At 42.9% G+C, this 22349-nt stretch overlaps 1 protein-coding gene across 7 annotated transcripts in view; it reads right to left on the bottom strand.

Moving 5' to 3' along the window:
- The window catches only part of LOC122575485, a 195951-nt gene that overhangs the window by 163300 nt on the left and 10302 nt on the right, over nucleotides 1-22349 (bottom strand). For 3 of the 7 annotated variants that reach the window (XM_043744506.1, XM_043744515.1, XM_043744497.1), the window contains exons 2-3: nucleotides 21048-21257; nucleotides 6840-7258 (exon numbers count right to left, since the gene is read on the bottom strand). In XM_043744506.1, coding sequence (XP_043600441.1) covers nucleotides 6840-7258; nucleotides 21048-21186 — 558 coding nt within the window. In that variant the 5' untranslated portion in view covers nucleotides 21187-21257. Of the gene's footprint in view, nucleotides 1-6839; nucleotides 7259-21047; nucleotides 22297-22349 lie in introns of those variants that run through there. The other 4 variants (XM_043744540.1, XM_043744531.1, XM_043744523.1 and 1 more) reach the window with 3 other exon arrangements.

The raw sequence follows: 22349 nt of genomic DNA, 5'->3' as shown, positions 1-22349 counted from the left end.
TGATCCCTTCGAATTTACACGAGAAGACGAGAGACGCTCGGGGGGAACACGACGCCGCGATTAAGGTCCACCGAGCTCCCTCGGGAATAGCGGCGCCACTTGCGCGAAACACAAATCGCGGCCAGGAGCGCATTAATACCGGTTAATTGTCAATTAATTTCCGCTTTGAAGAATTTCCACTGAGGAACAATTGGCCTGCAAAACTTTCCTCGCTTAAGAATCCGTGTCTCCCATCCCCCTAAACCCTTCTCGAACACAAAGGTCTTCGTTATAACTTGCACGAAACGCTTCATTATGCAATTAGTCATTAGGGGGTGAAATCAGCACGACAAAGGTTATCGATATTCTTCTAGCAATTCAATTCACTCTTTCTCCTTACGATGAATTGTTTCATGCAAAGGAAATTTCGTTTTATTGAAATATTAATCACCTCGAGAGATCGGAGATTCGCGTCAAACTCTCTGGGTCTGATAAGCACCACGATAATATATCCCGCCAGCGATAATTCCGCTTTCTCCTATATCTGCTGGGCGAATATTTGCCGGCCAGTGTATCTTCCCCATTCCAAGAGAGTGGAGGGTGAAAGGGAGATTTCCTCTCTGTTTCCTCGATCACACCCGCAGTCCGCAGGGTGCGCGCGCGCGACTTCCGATTCTCGTTTCGTCTTAATCCACTCGTGGTGGCCGGACGTGCAATAATAAACGGCGAGAAACAGGGGGTGAGCTCAATCTCCGTGAGCAGAGGCTTTTATGGGGGGATGGCCCCATAATATCTGGTCATCGTCGGCTTCGATCCGCCCCAATACAACTCTCCTTCGTCCCTCTACGTGAACCAGAGGATAGAAAAACACTCGGACCGAGTGTTGCCTCGTCGCGAGGAAAGAGATTACGCGGCGAATGAAGAGGGTGCGAGCGAGAGAAGTAGAAAGGCGTCGCATTAAGAAAGAATTATGGTCTATAGACTCTTCTCGTGGGAGTCCTCCTCGTCAATTAATAGTATCCCTTCCCTTCCTTCTACTCGTTCAAACGTCTTTTCCCCTCTTTCTATCGCGATCTTTCCTCGAGCTCTGTCAGCTGAATTTCCTTTTACTTCGAATCGTCTTAGGGAAGTGTGAAGCCGAACGAACGTTTCACGCGTCTTGTCCGTTATCATCGAGCCAGCTGCAACTCGAAACTTTCTCTCCCAACGACTATACAGGCGTATGGAAAGATGGCGAGCAGGTTTTATTGCTTCGGGCCCGGAAGAGAACGCCCTGAACCGCTTGAGCAACGCGCGCGGTTTCGCTCGAGCTTCGTTCACCGTTTAAACGCGGAATTTATGCGCGACCCGGTCGCCAGGATTACGTTGTCGGTGTTTATCGTTGCCGGGACGGTAAATTTTAATTGTTCGTGGCAGCCAGTTGCGTAACTGGCTAAATATCGTTGCTGCAACCTCCTCTTTTCTTCGCTTTTCCGTTCGTTCGGGAACGCGTTACATCGCTCGGTTGATTTAATGCGAGGATTAGAGAAGGCTGGCAACTTTAATTCAAGTAGTGCGATGATTAATAATTCAGCGAACAGGAAACGCACGGACCAACCATTTTCTGTGGATTTAATACGCAAGACGATACCGTCCATTCTGAAGGAACGTGATACAGATTTAATTAAACTTCCTGCTTTGTTACGTCGCACATCTTCTTCGAGGAAGCTCTACGGCTTTGGAAGAATGGTCTTAACAAACGGAAGAAACTTTCTGTCTCGCTACAGAAAAGAAAAGTTGCTTTACTAAATATCAAATCCACGAGTTAATCTAAACATGTATATTCTATCGGATAATAAATTATAATAAATACAAATGGAGAAAAAGAAAATTCCTTTACTACTATAACTTCGCGATTAACAATTCAAACTTGAATGTTCTCAAATTCCATGGGATGATCCAGATCAATAAACGGTAGGAAACGTCTCTCGGTAAAAGAACATTGCATCTACGTTTCGCCAAAAAATTCATCAAAATTAGATTAAACGCTGACATCCGTGCTAACGATACAATAATAACCTTTCAATGGAAAACGAACAGCAACCCCATCGACTATTGGAGATCGGGATATTGAACGACGTAATTGCGCAGCTCACCATGAAAACAGCCATTCGGATGGACGTTTCGGTAAGCCGCGTAAGAAAACGTTCACAGGCAACTGAGATTTGCGGTCTGAACATCGAGGCAACCTGAGTAGCAAGTGCGCAACGCACTTTGGACGATGAAATCCTCGCTACGATTCGATCTTGGCGAATACTTTGAAAGATGGTGGAAATATGACGTGAATCGTAAGACGAAGCGGTCGATCGCGTGCTTCGGAAGGAACTCATCGATTATGTAGCCAAGAGCAACGGCAAGAAGAGTGGACAGAATGTTCTTGCTAGATCGACCAAGGGATCCGTTATGCCACCGAGTGTCTAATGTATCAATTTGCGCGTCTATCGTTTGAATAACTGATAAATACCGACTGGACGTTCCATTAACTGCGCCATGGTTAAATCAGACTTCGAGGAAATCTAAGCTAAGCTAAAAGCGGGAGGAATATTTTATCGTGTCGATGAAGCAATTTTCTTGGTGCTACCGCGAATGGCTTCGACAGGCTTTCTAGGAACGAAAGATTGCGGAATACTTGGATGTCTGGCCCGCGTGATTAACCCTTGGAATAAAATTGCTCCATATTTGTATCTCTCTTTCTTTTGTAATTTTTTAAACTTCCAATATCCGTATTCGTTAGGGTTGCCAATGAGAATTTCGAGATTTTTCCTTCTTTAAGGAGTAATAATTGATATCTCTCACATTTGTCTAAACTCGTATTAAGAATTCATATTTTTATGCGCCAATTCATAGAATAAAGAAATAGTTTCCATGAATAATAAATCACGAAGAGGTTGGCGAGTAATGCGAAGAAGAGATCGAGAGATCGCGAGCAAAGGAGAAGAGAGCAAAGGGGGCTCACGATTGCACGAGATAATTGAAGATAATTTTCTCGGCCCGTGGCCACGGCTCGTGCTGCCATGCCCACTTAACTTTCACGTAAGGGGATGTGACCACTTAGCCGTTACATGCTCGCTTACTCTCCATGCATATGTAAAACGTTGCCTTCGCATGACGAATGGGGAACGAACGGGGATCGTATTTGTAAGTTACATTCGACCACGCGTTTCTCCGATCGACTTAGATTCCTTCTGCACCAAGAAACCCGCGAAAGGTCGGAGGGACGCGATGACATCCAGTAAAAGCAATTTTCAGGGGTCGATAAATCAATGCCTATCAAGTCGCGGATAAAAACGTAGGTACAAGCATGTCGTGATCGAAGTTACACCAAGCTCAATTATGTTATAGCCACTTTTAAATCTTGAATCTTGTTTCGTTCCGATAAAATGATAAAATGAGATTCGCGATAAACGAATTATCGAAGAGCAATGTATAGATAACGGAACAACTGGCCTTAGGCTTAGAACCAGTCATTTCAAACTAGTCCATAAACATTTAATGAAGAAAACATAGTGTAACCTTTGCAGCTACGATCCATATTTATGTCAGCGCCATCGTATAAAATATGAGACATCATAAAACTACGGAAGAGACATCAATCTCCACGAGCAAATTGAATTACTTCAACGTAAAAGAAAAGCAGGACAATTTCATCACGAAGGGAACAAAATCTGTAATTAAAGTCAAGAGAAAACAAAACAACATTTACTCTTTAATTTCATATATCGAAAACGCGAGACTTCATCGCGTCGTAGTGAATATCGCTCAATCCAACCAAGCAAGAGTAAACGAAAAAAAAAGAGAGCCAGGTCTATAAGACACAAATAAGACACGAATCTACCCTGTACACATAGAACAGAGAAGATACAGGAACATCTCATCTCTGCCCCATCGACAGATTAATCTGACACTTCGATTCCCCAAGAGGGAGGAACGCAAACACCATGCCGGGGATTCCGTAGAGACAATTCCCCCGGCGGAGAATTCGCCACGATTCGTATTATCAACAAGCCTCGGGTCCTCGAGTTACCGAGCCGATCGGTATCCGATCCTCGAACGCGACGCGCAAGATTTCTTCAATTTCACGGATCCGTTCGCCCCCTTCAATTACCACCACTTAACCAGCAATAATTAGACGTTGTGGGATTGGGTATCACGCTGACGCGGACCTTTAAAGCGAATAAAGTCGAGACGAGGGATAAAAGAAGGGAACGCCCTTCCGGCTTGTTCATCTTTTTCTCCGTCTCTCTGCTTTTTAGATGGATCGTTCTTTACTGCCTTCGGCTCCTTCCTCTCGATCGGCTGCGGCAAATCACGGGGAATCTCGTAAAATCGTGAAAGGCCTATGCCTCTCCTCCGAGCTTCGGCGACGTGCGTAAGTGAAAAGAACGACCGACCGTAATAATCGTTGCCGCAGAAACCATTCTCTTCCTCTCGCGAGAGACGATTCGATGATTACTAGGGTTTAGATCTGTTTTTATGTTCGTTTATGCTTGTCTATTAGGTCCAAATCTCTGTGCTTCTTGTCTAGACTATGAAGGAGATTGAGTGCAGTCAAACTTCGCTAATGTAAAGTTCATTTATTCTAACGAAATTCCTAGATGAATTTACTTATCTAAAAGGAAACTGATAAGATTGGTAAACTTTTATTGTATGAACTCTGATTATATGTAAACTATTTGTCCACTGAAAGTTCATATAAGTGGAGTCTCTGTAATCTAACTAATGTAGTCTGAAGAGAGAAAGAGATGACCAGCACTCGTAAATATACTAAAACAATGAAATATACTAAAACTATAAAATGCTTTTTTTCATTAGAGTATTCCTTCGACAGGAGAAAAAACTACTCCAGAAAATATTTGACGCGGATTACATGGGACGCGCATCGATCGTGAAATTCAATCCAATTCTAATAAATCTACGATGGACTTTCGCATCGATAGGCGATCTTCCGTAATTCGTTTGCGAGTGTCCGCGAGCAATTTCATCTGGGCTGGGTGTAAAAATGGAATTCTGCCATAAAACCGTCCGATGTCCTATTTCTCTCACCTGTCTGTCCGGGACAAACAACCGGGAACCACTCGTAAAATCAGTGGGACATCGTTCCGAGGCCGTCGATACATATTAGATCGAGTGATCAAAAGAGACAGGAAATGGAGAAGGTAAAGCGGATGAGACGGTGATGAAGTGGCGGCTACGCGCAGGGTCGTACACACTGGGAGCAATACTAGACGTCTTAACGGTAGCGGGCAGATATTTATTGCGCCCATGGGACGCCGTCGGTGGCACCGATATAACTAAATTCGCGTTTATGACCCTGGCTTGACCCACTCCAGCCGCCAATTTCTCTCCTTTTTTCCGCAAACCAGCAAGAAAGAGAGAGAGAGAGAGATAAAGAAACCGCGACGAAATGAGAGACACTGAATCATTCGTGGGACCATTAAATCGTGGATATCGCGACCATGGCATGAGGGATTCTTTCATCGGTCAGATCGATTTTCGGGAATTGATGTTGCTCCACATAAGTAGAAATGTATCGAATTCTATATGAGAAGAAAATTATATAAGCTCTGCAGCAAGTAACCCGCTCAATTACTTTTCATTAATTACTTAATTTCATAAAAATGTTTGAATTAACTCTGCTGTCCTCCTCGTTATTTTTTCACGTTTGCATCTGTTCAGGGATCCTCTCTTTTTGGACTATTTCACCCATAAAAAGCGTGGAATACGCAAAAGATACAAACATTACATCGAACAGTAAAACCAAATATTTAAAAATTATGTATATAATATTTGTTAATATTTATTGAAATATAACGTCCATTTCCGGTTATGTAGAACCGAGGGCAGCGGAGGTAAAAAACAATTCTGTTATGAAGGACGGTCTCTGAAGAAGCAAACCGATTACTACTTTTTATTAATTTTTTAATGACATTGATATTTCTGATTAAAAAATAACCCCGTTAACCGGTTGAAGAATTTAGCATTGCGTTGAAATATGGTTAAATTGAAACGTTAGATATATAATACCCTGAGAATGTGAATATAATAGTAAAAAAAATGTTGGAGTTATGCACGGTAAGCTACGAGAGGGTGAATAGGATAAAATTAATTTAGGAATTGAGGGTGTAAAAATGCCGAGGCGGTAGGCGAATTTTATTTTAAGGCATCCCTTTTTGGCATCTGCGTATTCCGGCGGTTTTATAACAGTCACGCTACAAGGGTGACTTTATGACGAGTGAAAAAGTATCGCGCGGGGGTGGATGGGATTGTGACAGGGATCGCGCAACGCAATTATTTTTACGCCGCGCACTTCGCACCTGTACTCTTCGCATCGTAAACACTTGGCGTTACGCTCGCGTTGACGATAAGCTCGGCATTCAACCGCGAAAACTTGAAAACAATAGAGCCATCCTGAGCTTTCCCTTTTTTAGCGTCAAAAATTCAATGCTGCATTTCGAGCTTCTTGATAAATATCTTTCTTTAGTATTTTCAGATCTTTACGAGATGTAATTTTGCAGTACTACGATCGTCTTAAAAATGACATAAAAATATAGAAAGAATAAGAAACGAACATCTTTTATAGATAGAAACTTAATTGCGCAACTCCATCTTTTCACAAACTTGTTAATTTTAGTGTCAGAACGTGTATCGTACTTAACTTCTCAGAAATTAAACAATTTATTTAGACGAAGTTGATCGGTTTAACTGCAACGTTACAACAGTGTGGCTCTTACGTAATAACTATGATACGAAGATAAGTTCCACGAAAAGATCAAGTTACTGAACTTTCTGAACTATCACCCCGATTCGGCTAATCCACTGACCTTGGTCTTTGACGCGTGGAAATCGTCGGCGATGTTCCTGAGGTTGGCGCCTACGGTCGCCCAGTAACTTCCGTTGAAAGCCTGTCCAATGTGGCCGCAGCAGCACTTGCAAATTGACTTTACGGCGGATGTCTTCTTCACAGCCGCGGAGCCACCACTCTCTGAGGCAAGTCTGCGTCTTCGCGGTCGTGGCCTTGGATTTGGCACCGGTGCCACATTGTTCTCATCATTGTTGGATTCCGGAAACTGGAATGTCGCGTCCCTGGTTGGGCTGCTGGGCGCAGATACGGTCACCTGGGGCGCAGCGGGCGGAAGTTGCTCCACGGCAGACAACACCAAATCCGGCAGCGGCATGCGAGCCAAATCCGAGTCCACCAGGATTGGATGCCGTTCGTCGCCCACTCGTCGTGGCAACCGATCTGAAGAACACAAGAAATTCGCTTAATTTCATTCCAGTTTTCTGGGTCCAAAATTTGTCAAGTATTATTTTGAGAAGAATTTATTCATGAGAAAAATTCTGTTGCTTTCTTCAACGATTAAGTTAACTCTGATCTGGAGAGTACAGGAAATTCATGTCACTTAATTGAAGGTTTGTTAGCCCACAAAATGTTCACGGGTTAAAGTAAATTCGCCAATAAAGAAGATTGTTTCTTCTGCCTAGAAATCTATATTAAGCCTGACTTAACAGAGAGGGAAAATTCAATTTCAACAGAGGAAATTTAAGTGAAAGTTTATTAGTTTGAGGTTTATACAAGCTATTTTATTTTTGAGAGGACTGAAGAAGATTTATCGGCGAAGAATGAATTGTTTCTTTTCTCAGGGTTGATATTAACCGCTTCATTCGAATCGATGCTAAATGTCTGTGAATATTACTATGACCTTTACAAATAACTACAGGATGACTTCGACTTTTTTGCTACGTTGAGGATAAACGTACGATCGAAGATTAGACTTATTAAATCGTGCTTATCTCACGATCTACAAACGTATTTCTAAAATCCAACAATTCGAATGAAATGCCAACTTCAGCTAAATTTCGAGATATCGTGGCAACTGTCTAATCAACTTCGACCGCTATTTGTCAACTTTGCGAACCACATGCGCGCGTCGGGTTTCGTCGGCGTGTCCCATAAATCTCGCGCAAAATTCAGCCGGATAACCGAGCGCCGTACGAGATCGCCTTACGTGCGAGCGTAAAGTTCAAACTTTCCTCGATCATCCGATAAGTACAAGCTCGACGATTCATCATCGCCGTTTCGATCGCTCCGAGCGATCTTTCCGACTGCCTACTGAAAACAGATGGCCGCCGCGATATCGTAATCGACGAAATACGCGGTCCAGCCGATTTGTATTCAGCGTATCTGGATTTACCATCGATAATTAATCGTGGCACAAAGGCAAACGTTGCGTCATACAATGGAAATGCTACGATCTACGCACGCATGACGGCCGCGCGCCTTGCTTATAAGGTTTAATGCCACGCTCTGGCTAGACAACGGTAAAGGCGACCACCGGGTTGCCCTGTAATGGTAACTAACGACATTGTTGGCTAATGATTGTCTGAAAATTTACAACGCTCCATACGATAGCCTTCGTTCCGTGATTTCGACATATCTAACCTACACACATATAGATGTACACGATATATACATAGAAAGTGCAAGGATATTGTCAACACAGATTATATACTGTACGTGATCGAGCGTTTCTTTGAAAAAACGGCAGAATTCAAAGGAAGAGAAGAAGTGGAAAAACGAAATAACCGAGGCTGAGTATGGTATCTGGCGGTCAGGAAACGCTTGATATCGGACTGCCGCGCGGTGCGTCGGGGTACGCGCGTGTTTCGCCACTTTTATCGCCGCCAGTAAGCCCGAAGAAGCGTTTTCCGATTGATAAGTGGCCACGCGCGTTTTACGTCTCTCGCGTCGACGCCAGATAAACGCAGTGTAATTCCGGCTGAGAGAACCGGTAAACAGAAATGTACTCGGTCGGCCGCTTGACTCGCTTTTACGACGCCTCCGATAATTAAGAGCGGGACACCGGAGAGGGGTCAGGCCCCGTGGTAATTAGTTTTAACGAAGCCTTTTCACTGGCTCAGCGGTTTCGTCGCGAGAGAGGGCCTAACGGTTTACTGTTTGCGCCAACTCAGAGACGCAGTAAGGCGTTTTACGAACCGCGAAATGGTACTCGTAAACCCAGTGCAACTGGTTTTGGAATTTTCGGAGCAGGAACGTTATCTACCGCCACGGATGCCGAGGACGTAGTTAAATACCTTTGAGAAACAACGAACTGCTTCGCATCACGGAATCAGGTAAGACGCTTCGATCGCACGCGTATCATGCGAACGCGTGAATAATCACGTTTGTATCGGTGACGTATACACCAGCTTCGTTTTTGTTTTCCAAAAGGCGCTTGTTCGTGTCTCTGTTTATTCTATCTATCTATTCCTTTGATAGATTTTGAGTTAGAGAAATCAGAATGCAAAACATAAAACCGACGATTAAAAGATATTTCATAGAACACAACGTTAGTTCTTATTTATTCTTCTTCAATCTTTCTCTCCCTTGAATAAACAAAAAAATCTATAATATTTTCAGGAAACGAAAGCAAGAATCTTTTACGTATCATCTTCGAGCTTCAAACAGTATCGAATAATAGACAATACGACCGAACAGGAACATGATTCAAAGGTTATAACAGGGTTACAGTGTATCAAGAATCCGATGGCATTTCAAGCTAACAAAAGGAAAGACCAGCAACCAAAGGCTAGGTACATAATCTCAACTTTCAACAGAGCTAAAATTTGCGAAAAAATCCATCTTTTCACGTCGATAACCGATACAATCATCCACCGACAAGCTATGAAATCCATCTTTTCATAAGCGAAGAACAGTTCGCGCCTGTGGGCTGCCAGAAACATTTAAGCGCGCGGGTTTTTCGCGCGATGTGCGCCGCGTGCGCGTAAATCGAAGCCATGCGTGACAAAATAACAATTCCTCCGCGCCTCCGGCCGCCATTGTCTCAGGGACCGGTCGCAGTGGCGCGCGCGCGTGCGCCCTCGTGCGCTCGCGCGGTTGCATCCTTGACATTTTGAGTAAACGTCCGCGCTAGCATTCGCACGCGCACCACTATACTCAGGCCACACTCTCCTGAGACTCTCTTTCGCTTGTGCAACCCGTACGCGCGCGCATCGGCCACACATCGTCGCCTACTCGCATCGAACTGCTCGATCGCGAAATCTCTAGCAAACGACAGACTTTTCACTGCTTGCAAAACAACCGCTGCGCTTATCCGAACGTATCGACGGTCTCGCTTCGCTTTCTACCTTGCGATTTTCCTCGTAAAATGTCACTACACACACATGCCAATATGTATATTGGATGGAACACGAACCTGGTGTGAACGCCAACCTATTCCAAAACCGATTTATGTAACGATCTGTTGTAATTATCAATGCACGCGAATGATTATTAGCACGGATTCTGTCAGCTCGCGATTTACGACCGCCTTCAGCATGACAAACGGCCAACCTAATTCTAATTTATGCCCCGGAGAAGTTCGACTATATTCGACCTCTTACAGCCGTGCAATTTTCGCGCGATTTCCTGTGAGATTCAAGGCAACCCGCTTTTACTCGCGTTAAGATTTCATTCGCTTTTCTCTTGTTTCCACGGTACATAATACAATGGCAAGATATTAAAAGTTTGTCGGTAACTTGAGTTCTCGATAAGCCAGTTCTTCGCGATGCGGTCGAAAGAACTCGTCTTCGTGAGCGGAGCAACTAAAGGGGCAACGAGAAGAGCACGGCTCGCGCGTCCCATAAAAGCGTTCGGGGCAAAAAGTGCAGCGCGCACGTGGCCAACACCCGCATGCACGCTGCGTTCGCGGTCTCGCGCGCGGACATTGGATCCGCGTGCATCAGAGAGGACGTGCACACGCGGTTCGAGGGCGGGGACGTCGGGTTGGAACCGACGAAAAAGACTCGAGAGGAGAATGGTCGTACATAGAGGGGACGTGAAACGAGTATATAAAGAACAAGAAGGTTGGGACAAGGAGGAGGAGGATCGTGAGCCAACGAGGAGGGGGGAAAGACGTTTAGACAAAAAAACGGAGTTGACGAGACGAAGCAAGGAATGTACGGCTAGAAAAAAAAAGAAGTTCCACGAAGAGATAGAGCGGTGGAGATAATACGCGGTGGAAAAAAAGGGAACTCGAGAAAGCAAAAACAGGAACAAGAAGGGAAAAAAAGAGAAAAGTGGCGGAACGAGGGGGAAATTTCGAGTGTACACGGACCAGCGGGAACACGCGAGAGACAATGTACATTATGTACACGCGTTATGTCAAAGAGGCAGAAAGAGAGACGAAAAAAGGGCGAAGAGTGGGAGCAGATTGAATGCTGGCAGCATATGCGAGCACGTGACTCACATGGAGCGCCCTTTGTACGCGTAAGTGCAACGCAACTTGTTACAGTATACGTGTAACGTCAACCCTAGCAGCGCGAGCGCGATCTCCCGCACCTATGTGTGCGTAGGTGCGAGTGTACGTGTGCCTGACAGCATACGTGAGCAGTGGTGAACGCTCAACTGCACAAAGAACCCCTCTCAAGGCCGCTGCAGCCACGATACACACCAATGAGACGCGTGCGCGCGCGACGACGACTCGCGCGTGGAAACACTCGCGAATCGCGAGCGGTGTCGAGCGTATACGGACGAACGCGCGCTCAGTTTTTATCGTGTCACGCTTTTGCGGCTTTTCAGAGACAATGAGACGGAACAGTCGAACTGCGTCGTTCCAATGATCGGTTGCTCCTTTCGTCAGAACCTCCCGTTGAGGCTGTAATGGAAATTAATTTTTACGCGATTTGGTAGTCGGTCTTGGAGTTTCCATGGAGTCACTGTTAAGTACGTTCGGTTGATGCATACATATGGGGCGCAGGTGGAAATACGAGATCGGTCTATTTACGTCGATCTTCTAAGTTTAAATATCACTCAGTGTTTAAAAGGGTGCATTTTCAAGAAATGACAGACAAGATTCTTTAATCGATTTCTGCAATTATCTCTACGATACGTCTAAAGAAGCATGCCATTCTCAATGCTTATACATTACAATGTATAATTGTTTGGTGTAGTTGTTCTGTCGTCAAAATGTAAATAAAACATAGTTAAAGTCGTTAATACAAAATTAATTAACGGCATAGATTGAATTTTAAAGTGGTTTCCTCGTTAAAGGTAGGAAACATGGATTATATTTCTCCATATGATTTTCATTTATAAAGGAGGTCGATAAAATTTCAAGATATACATATGTATACTCCAGACACATATTAAATGTTATTGTCAGTTTAATAGAATAAAACGTAAAACCACAAATGAGTCATCACGAAGAAAAGTCGAACCATCCAACCAAACTTACGCGTGCACGACATTTCTGGTTCTGTAATAGAAAATATCGTCGGGCCTATTCGAGAGAACTGAAGTCGTAAATACGCGATGATTTCTCCAGGATGTGGACGATCGTTCAAGTAACGTTCCTTAAATCGCAGCATGGTGAACGTACCGTACAAAAGCAGCGGATTCTGCGTCTTATTTGAAACTTTACTTCGCTTGACTTTCGAACGCTTCGCGGAAATCTCGTAAAACCTCCAACTCCGATATAAATGTTCCCCACCACGCTACACCAGCAGTGGACAATCGATTCGCGGCGTGCTCCATTTTTTTCACCTGAGAATCGAACGATCTTTCGCCGTTTCGAGTAATTCCCTTCGACGAGGCAAGATCTCGTACTCGCGTTGTACCAACGCGATTGCCCGGCATGGAAACGGCTACGGTAGATACGTTATCGCGATACGGGCAATGAGAAAATTGTAAAAATGAGGGAACAAGGTTGCGCCACGACGCGGCCGGCCATCGATTTCCTACGACTATCTGATTACCCAATAAATTCTGTCCACCGGTTCGCGAGCACGAAGCCCGATCGGATTCTGCGGTGCAGAAGTCGTATCGAGGAAACGTTCCGAGGCTCGCTCGACCGATTGATTACACTCTTATTGACTACGTGACTCGCGATTTCGTTGTCGGTGGAATTAATCGAGGTTCATAGTTGATTGCTTGCAATGTCTCTGCGCTCGACCTACAATGTATGGATGATGAGGAAATTCTGGTGAAACAGAGAATAGAAAATTCGTGAATCTATTTTAAGTTCCCAGCATTTCGGTTAATTCGAATGTTTTGATTTGCTGCATGCGAAAGTGAATATGTTGGAGGAAGGGATATTTTCAAAAAGGTCCCTGCCGAAAGGTACGTGCCTCTAGTAGATGCGAAATTATTTGCACACCGTTTACATGTCGTAATAATTAAGTATAGCAAATTTCGTATTATTTAGTAGTACTTTTATACAAATTATATTTTATATAACAAAAAAGGAATATTATGAAGATGAAGAATAGAACTGATCAAAGAACATTTCATCGAAAAGTACGTGGAAATATTCTTCGCAGCACTGTAGATCTGCGACTAGAAGTTATACGCTCGATCCAATAGCTCTACTTGTAGCGGGCAACGACAAAGCGATGCATAGCTTCCGTTTGCGGTATAATCACTAAGAAGCTGCACATTGCTGATTATATCGTTAGCTGGCGAATCGCCACTGCAACTTGGTCACGTGTTGCCACCGTTATTCGATGATTATAATTACAAGCGAATCAAGCCTCTCTCTTTGTTTCTTTCTTCCTGTTGCATCGCGGCCAATAATCGACCGAGAATCAAGCGGAAACCGATACCACTAAGCAGATGGAACTCGAGATTCCACGAACATGGAATAGTCTTAAGCTGCGGAATTATGCATACGATAAAATATATTCTCTGATTAGAAAATATTCAATTCAATAGAATATTCTATCGCTGTAATGTACTTAAAAAATTCTCCGCTTCGCTTAATACGTCGGTTTCCAATATATTTTATGCGCCTCTACAATGTTGGAGGTATTATCGATAAGTTTTATAAGTGAACAGTCGCAACTTCCATCGAGAGAAACAAAGAACTGGTTTTGCGAGCTTTGGCTGTCTGCGTGGAACGCATATTCACAGTTCGGTTCAGTTGGTTTCAGTATATACTTCGCTTCTTTCGACGCAGCCATATAAACAGTATCGATATTATCATTTGAATATTTCCCATGAATATTCACATCGTGATAATGAAAGCAATATTCATCAACCGAGATGAAACTTTAGAAAACTTTCTCTCTCTTTTAAGCAAAAGAAGAGAACTTTCAACAAACGACTTGAAAGCGACCAAATAACGGAAATCACTTGAAAAAAATTAAAAGTACACTTTGTTTAGAGATTGCTATAATCAGGATGTATTTTGGAGGAGCTCGTGAGGAAAAACAGCGGTAGATCTTCACGCTCGATAAAATCACGATGACGAGCCGCGATAAGCGAAACCGTACCACGAAGGGTTGAGGTAATCGAAGGAAAAGGGTTGCCGGGCAGATAAAATCAGCCGAATTTCATGTACGGCTGGAGACGCGTGCTCGAGCCGCCTACGAAGAATACGCTCAGGGGAGCGTAAAAATGTATAACAGTAAAAGAGCGGGGAGAAGACAGGAGTACGCTCACCGCTTCGTCTCAATGAATATTAATGATTCCACGGGGCCAGCTCGCGCGAACGACCTCCGAAATCCGTGAAAAGCACGCGGCGAGCGGTACAATTAGAGTTTTAATTAAAAACGACGCGACGCGACGCCGCGGATAAGAATCGACCTGGCAAGAAGAACGTTAATTGGTCGGAACCACGGGCAACTAGCTTGTTAAGTCGAAAACAATCCGTCATGCGAAAAACATCGTTTCGATGTTTGTTTTGGAGAAAAATATTGTGACAGATATTGCTGTACACTTGCATCGGTTAGACGTTAATTAAATCTGGATAACGACTGATTGAGTACATTTTAGTGGTTTTATGAAAATAAAAGAAGTAGAAGTTTTACTAAAGTATTCGTGGAATTAGGATTTTCGTAGCAAGTTCTATTTATGATTACTCTCTGAATTTTTAAATTTAGATATTTGAGAACATGTGTATAGGTTTAAAATTGCGTTGCATGTACAATTCTGTTGAACCCTAAACTATGACTCTGAAAAATGTTATAATACTTGGAATTCAATTTCCTAGAAATCTTCTAAGGATTCTACGACGAAACTACGGAACATTGCAATTGTATATGATAAAGATTTTGAAAGATATTAGGAAATGAATTATCCGCAATCTACTACGATTCATATTGTGCAAATTAACTTCCGGAAGTAACGGAATTTCCATTAATAAACATGTGCATTAATAAACATGTTTCCAGGAGAATTGCGTAGAGCAGAACGGGAACCTCGCCAGGAATTATACTTACGCGGTGTTGATCTGATTCATCTAAAGCTAACCCTCTTTCGTGGACTGAAGCGTCAACCAGAATCTTGTGAATGTTTCGCTTCTATCGAAGCGAAAAAGGCCAGAGATAAGTGAGAAAATTCAATAAACCTGGTTCTGACGGATAGATAAGGAAGATACGGCATTGTTCTGCTGACGTGAAGATAAAACGCGACTCACCGGTGACGGTAACGAACTATCAACGAGACGACCACGAAAAAAGAAGGAAAAAGAAAGAGAAAAAAAGAAGGAAGGTACTGGTACGATGAATATTTTAAGGGTTCCGCCAATAACGCCAGGCTCGTTGGATGAATGGAAGGAGACGGCCATCGAGGACCGGACGATCGTCAATGACGAATTTCTTTCAATATTTCATCAAGTCTATAGACTATGGTCGGTGCTTTCGTTCTTCGTGTTCCGCATCGATCGTCTTCGGGATTTCCGCTGGGAAAACCGTGATGAAATAAATTCAGAATGCAACGATCGATAAGAATTACTATCAGAATTCGACTCGCATAGCTTTTTCGAGTATCATCTAATCGAAAAATTCTTTTAAAGGAAGCGTAGAAAAAGATAAAGGAATTTTGTATCCATATAAGTAATGTAATGGTCTAAATTTTGGCGCATCAATTTCTCAGAATTCTTCCATGCAATTTAAGACATTAAAACATTAATTGCTAACATATGGACTATATCTGTTTATGGCTGAAATAAGACCAGGCAAGCTTGACGCATACGCTGCCACGGACGTACAATTATACGCAGAATTCACTGTACTGGTACCAACAGGTTTTTGCGTATATCTTGGAAACTAAGGCCGAGTGGCGGTTATATGTATAGGAAAAAGTTGTTCAGAATCATGTCTCCGACAACATATTCAAAAAATTAGCGAAATCGGTGATGTGGATAAAATATCGATAATTACCGATAATTGTCAGTTGTCTCTAAGAGAGGCAGAACAATCTTACATCAATTTCAATGATCAATTATTACGTATTCAAAATCGAACATTTCAAATTAATTGTATAAAGTTACCCATCATAAATACGTTAATATATAAAATTTAGAAAAAGGAGCAAATTTGCAGTTTAAAAAGAAAAGGGCAATTCTACTGGTCTTCCGGGAGGACGGCGAGTTCACTGTGAAATTCAGTGCACCGATACGAGCGCAGGCTTTACGACAATGTAACATAATACGAAGTTCAGTGTCGAAGGGTTATCGTTTTACGGACGATATCCGATCTTTCTCTTACCGAGAAATTAAACGCCTCCGATTAGAGCGGAATCGCGGGGCATGGACAGTTCGATTCTCTTATCGGTTGGCGCGATGGGAAAGGGGCGCGGGCGTCATGGTTCGCAGTGAAAACATTGGCGAAGGGGTTATCCGTAACGTTGAAACGTAACGTCGACAACAATAAGACAGGCAAAACGAATCGCCGAGAACGAGAGTGAAAACGGATAGGCGGAAGAAAAAAGAAGCCAGCGTGATCGGGTAACGCGGCGTAATCGTTATTACCGTGGTCGCGTTTACGCGAGCACGATGACGAGGTGGAAGTTTTCTGCAAATGTCACGGGAGAAGACTCGGAACGGGGCTGGCCACAGCTGTTTCTATAAATAACCAACCCCGACTCGATGCAACGGCGCGCTCGCGGTCCGCCAGATTCTGCATCTTCTCTCGAAACCACGCTGGCAAACTATGGTTATTGACCCTCGCACATACACCGTACGCCACCTATTTTCGTTTGAAAAATAATGAACAGACGCGTAATTCAATTTTTCTAACAAGGATTCTTGTCAATTTCCGTCTAACTTTCCTTTGGCTTTTGGTGGTATAGAATGTCTTTATCGAGTCCGAGAGGGTTGATATTACGTATAATATTATCTTTCGGGGATCGACAGAAGGAAAACAATTTTCTTAAATCAGTGGGGAAGATTCGTGATTACTGGAAAAATACATACGTACATTGTTTTGAGGAGCGTGATATTTTCAAGGAATGTTGCGTCACTCCAAAACAATAGTAACACACTTGCAACGGCCGGATGCAATTTGTGGTTTCTTTCGGGACACTTCCATGCGCTGCTCGGCGAGATCAAAGGCTCGTTAGCGACGTATTGCCGTGAAACTGCGGCAAAATGGATTCAGAATGCTATCTGACGACGTTTCCTCGCGGTTAATCGCGCATTTCGAGCGAGCAGGGTGCATTGACCCTCGATCATAAGCATTTTATAGGTGGTTTATAAAATTACGGTCGCTACGCAACTAATTCTGAATTAATTTGAAACTAAAGTCTGTCTCAAATAATTGGCAGTCTGACGTCGCTCTTTTTGCTCTCTGAATAAAACTGCATTTATAGCTATTAACACTACTTCAAAGCGAACAATCAATAAATAATCCGTAAAACATCTACTGTGTAGTATTAAAACGAAAAGAAAAAGAGAGGAAGAAAAACAAATTTCATAAGACTACTTAATCGTAAATATCCTTCAAAGTTCAACAAATTTCCATTAAATTACTCAGAAAATCACCTCAAAATTTATCATAAAAATTATTTCATGGTTGATGAACTTCTTCATTGACCATACACCATATACATACGTACTATTTGAAAGCGTGTAAGATACGATATCGAGGCACTCGTCGAGCAATCGTCGCGGCACGGTTCACGGTTCGATACTGCAATCTCTGGTGGACGATCGACATCCGAGATTCGGGGAACGAGCCGTTGCATCGCGTTTTATGGCGCGTTTTACTCCGGTGTGTGCCTGACCATCGGTCTTTTCTCCTCGCTCCTCCTCTCTGTCTCTTTCCTCCTACTCTCCTGTCGATCCGAGCGACCGCGCCGTCTCTTTCGCCGTAAAGGAGGCTCGAGCAGCGGTGCAGGGTCATGGCCGGACATCGTCTGCCATACTCTCGCCTCTACACCCACGCTACATCTGTTATACTCGCCCCCTTTCGCTCGCTGCACCCTCGTAAAGCCGCGTTTCATTATGCGCCGAATATAAGTTACCGCAATTTACGCCTCTGGTTCGCTCCTCTCCTTCTCTCTCTCTTCTTATCTTCTGTTTTCTCTTTGCGCCAGTCTTTTGCGTGGTATGTTCCAGCAAAATTTCCGTGGTTATTGTTACAATGAAGAAGGATTGCATCGAGAAGAGACAGTTAAGAAACTAATGGACAAAGTTGAAAGCAAGTGCACATGATGGTGAGTATGAGAATCGTGATTAGGATGATTGAAGTTTGAAAGTTTCCTTCCACAAGTTTAACCCTTTTTACACTATTGATGTTACAACCAATGATATTGAGGCAATTTTTATTTGATTTTATTAACATCGATGAAACGACAGAGAAGGGAAGTTTTCTTTCCGAAACTAAGCTTCTGGTTTCAAAAAGTTTCGCTGCAAAATGTATACTAAAATTTATTGATCGATCATATAATAAAAATGGTCGAAGTGCAAAGAGTCAATCGCGATACACGCAGCTAAAATTCATGAGGCAACAAGGATGGCATTTTTTAGTTATCTTTATCATGTTATATTCTAATCATTCTACTTGAACAAATAAAAATCATGAATCTACAATCGTCTTATTGAATAACGCCATTGCTTTCGTTAGTTGTAATTAGTTCCAAGTAAAGAAAACACTACTGAACAATGTTATTTAAAGCGAGCGCAAATGTAACAACAAATATAAATTACTAGAAATTCTGGGAAAAAGCGTCAGAGCATTAAGGATCAAGGACCTAAGAAGACATTGAAACTGAAATCAAATTAATCACGCGAAAGGACGGGCAAATGTAAATCACGCGATGACACGCGCGTTTCACAACCTACGTGTCCTTTTTCTCTCGAACGTCCGCGAAATCACGGCAAAAGGTGTCGGGATATCTCGCAACCATCGCGATGGACCGAAATTTTTCGACGCTGACTCATGGGACAACGACCGCTGTCAAATGTATCAGAATTTTCGACAAATCGTGCAACAGCCGACGCGAGTCAACGACCTGGACGAAACGACGATCGCTCCGTGACTTTACGAACGTTCGCGTGCGTCGTGAGTCCTACTAAATAATACAAAGCAAACTTCCCCATATCCTACGCCTTAATTTTGACGAATTTGTTGCGCCTTCAATAGCGATTAATCGTTTTCTTACATCTGGAAATTGATTAAGAAGTAATTCTTTGTTGGCAGAGAATTTATATATCGAACCTCGGAAACTGTAATTTATATATTTGACGCTTAATCTTTAGTAAAAGCAAACTATCATAGTATAATGTGCACGGAAATTATATTCGATTTTTACTGTTATTAATTCTATGTATATTGAAACAGACTATTTAATTCTATGTCTTGGTGCTGTCAATGACAGATAACAGAACGGGAATTGCAGATTGATCAGTGCGTGTTTTAGGGAACGTACAATACCTAAAATAATGAACAAAGATATATATCATTGAAAAACTTGACTTTTTGTGATTTTTTTGTCGCAACTCGAAAATAGATATCTTGTTGCAATCAGAAGTTACAACCAGCGAAATATTTTACTAAACGCCCACATAACCCACTTTCTCTCTTTTCCCTGAAGATCAATGAAAAAATTAACATTGGAAATCGGTGACATACTCATGCTCCTACTTATGTATAAAATATTCAAAGAAAACCATTTCGGATAACTTCGTGTGTGAAATGAATATGAAGCGTGAATTTTTGAATGATCTATGATTTTTTTATAGGAACTCGATGAAAAACATGATTCTAAAAGTATCTTTCAGGTTTGAAAAGGAAATTGGCTGCAGAGTCGCGTTGTTCCACTCGAAAGTTATCCGCGTTGTACCGCGCGACAACCACGTGTTGCATTTCTAGCGGATATGCAGCGTGCTGTCCTACTCTCGAGTGTATATACCTGCGGCTGCAGCGTGTGAGAAGTGGAAATTAATTGCGTCGCACGTATTATAAATCTCAACGTATTCAGAGTTTATTAAAAAGTAACAATTTTCAATTGGTGTTTACAAAATCGTCGATAATGTAAGGAAAAGGAAACATACATTTTTCAATAAATAAATACATAAATAAATAAGGTAAAAAAAAAAAAATAGTTACAAAGAAAAAAACAAAGATCAATTATACAATGTCAGATAAAGATCATTTGTGTCATATATGTCATATATAGGTATCAAAAATTCACAGCATCCGTTCAAAAAACAACAATGACTGAATTCATAAATCCTTCGCGTCGCAGCAATAGTTGCAATATTGCGAATAACTTTTAAAATTGATCTACGTAACAATAATTACGTTAAGCATTTTAATATTTTTTTGCATTTTGCTTAACTTTTTTCGAGTGTCTACATTTCTTTTTATATTTTCTCGACTAGATCCACCAGTCCCCGTGGACGATCGGAAAACGTCTCGTGGACGGTATTGTCATTTTCTCATGCAATTGCCTCTATTTGGTCACCCTTCGAAATGGTCTTCGAATGCATCTTTCTGAAAAGCCGTCGGAAGGATATCGTGGTAAGACTGGATCTATCCAATAGATAAATGGATACATCCTAGCCATGAGACCGGGACCAAGTGGAAGGAACAAGAAAGATGCGGCCATAGCACGTGTCAACGAGCCACATGACCACGTAAAGTACGGTAGTCGATTGTTCGTTCCTTTCTATCAAAATATAAACTAAAGTTGACCCCATAAACGCAACATGTTGTTCATTGCGCTGGATAGTTCGACATTTGTACAAGAACGCGTAGGAAAATCTTGAGAAAGGTGCAAACCAATTTTAATAAATCGTTCAACTCACGATTTCGTGACGGATGCTGGTCGTTCCTGTTTCGGAGGACCTGTTGCAGAGCGGCGTACAGAGCGAGCATCAGTTGCTCCAGCTCCTGTCCCTGGACCTCCGCTTCGTCCTCGGACGGCAATAAGAATGGGATGGCCATTTCTCGATCGTGGCAGGTGCACTACGATTTTCAGATCTTGAATACTCTGCTGCTCTCTTCTCGTCTCGGCACTGCAATCGAACCAATGTCAGTGGATCAAACACTACCACTTTTTGAAATTTCTCTCTCGATTCTGTTTTACGCTACTCTATTTTCCCCGCAGGCACAGAATCGCCGTTAAATCGAAAAAATATCGACAGTTTAAGAGTCAAAGGGGATCGCAAGCACGAATTTTTCCGAGTTCAACACAAAAGGTATTTTCGTGGCGACACACGTGCCTTCGGGCTTCGACGGCGCACGCTCAATGTTCGTCGCCGCGGTTACGAAGGTCTCTATCGTCGTCACTGATTGTCTGTAGAGAAAACGCACGTGGCCAGAGAAGAACGCAACGCGCCAACCAGTTGACGAAAATCGTGATCCGAGGATTTACGGCGATCGAGCAAATGAATAAGTACACGATCGACTATGCGTGTGATTAGTCTGATTTCTTTCTGTATCCGACGCGCGTGTCTTAATCACGTCGCCTGCAACGCCTATAAGGTGGATCCTCGAATGGATCACTTTCCATGAGTGGGATCTGTCCGCCGTTGAACTCAATCGATTATCGAACTCCGTTTCACGGACGGTCGAGATTCACTGGAATATCGAAGTTCGAGATAGATGGGGGCGCGTTCGCACGTCCGACGATCTCCACAGAGAGGCACGGATGGATGACAGTTCGAAAACGTTTCGTGGAACGATGGCACAAAGTTCAATGTCCTCCGGTCAAATGTACGACACACGATGCACTGACTGAGTCTATTGGCAAAAGCGTCAATTTGCTTTCCTCTTACACCGAGCACAAGCGAAATATCCGCGCGAGAGGGAATAGAACAGAGAAAATTGACTTCTTTCGTCCGTTTCTTCGATTCCCACACACGCACACGATCGATGCTATATAACACGTTGCGTCTCGCGACTGTCCTCTTTGACGCGACTATCACACGTGTGTACGTAGCAAAAGTGCAAGAGAGAAAGTAATGCGACACGAGAACTCTCGACTGAGCTTAGGTAACGAGAAACACGTCTACACTCCTCGAGATCTAGCGTGGTAATGATTCTGTGCTTTCGTTTCAGCCACTCGGCCCGCACGTTCTGCCTCGCGGCGGCAACCGATTTACCCC

The sequence above is a fragment of the Bombus pyrosoma genome, linkage group LG2 (assembly GCF_014825855.1).
Source record: "Bombus pyrosoma isolate SC7728 linkage group LG2, ASM1482585v1, whole genome shotgun sequence".
Taxonomy (NCBI): domain Eukaryota; kingdom Metazoa; phylum Arthropoda; class Insecta; order Hymenoptera; family Apidae; genus Bombus; species Bombus pyrosoma.
The sequence above is the reverse complement of the archived record's forward strand: the minus strand, read 5'-3'. Positions and strand labels throughout refer to the sequence as shown.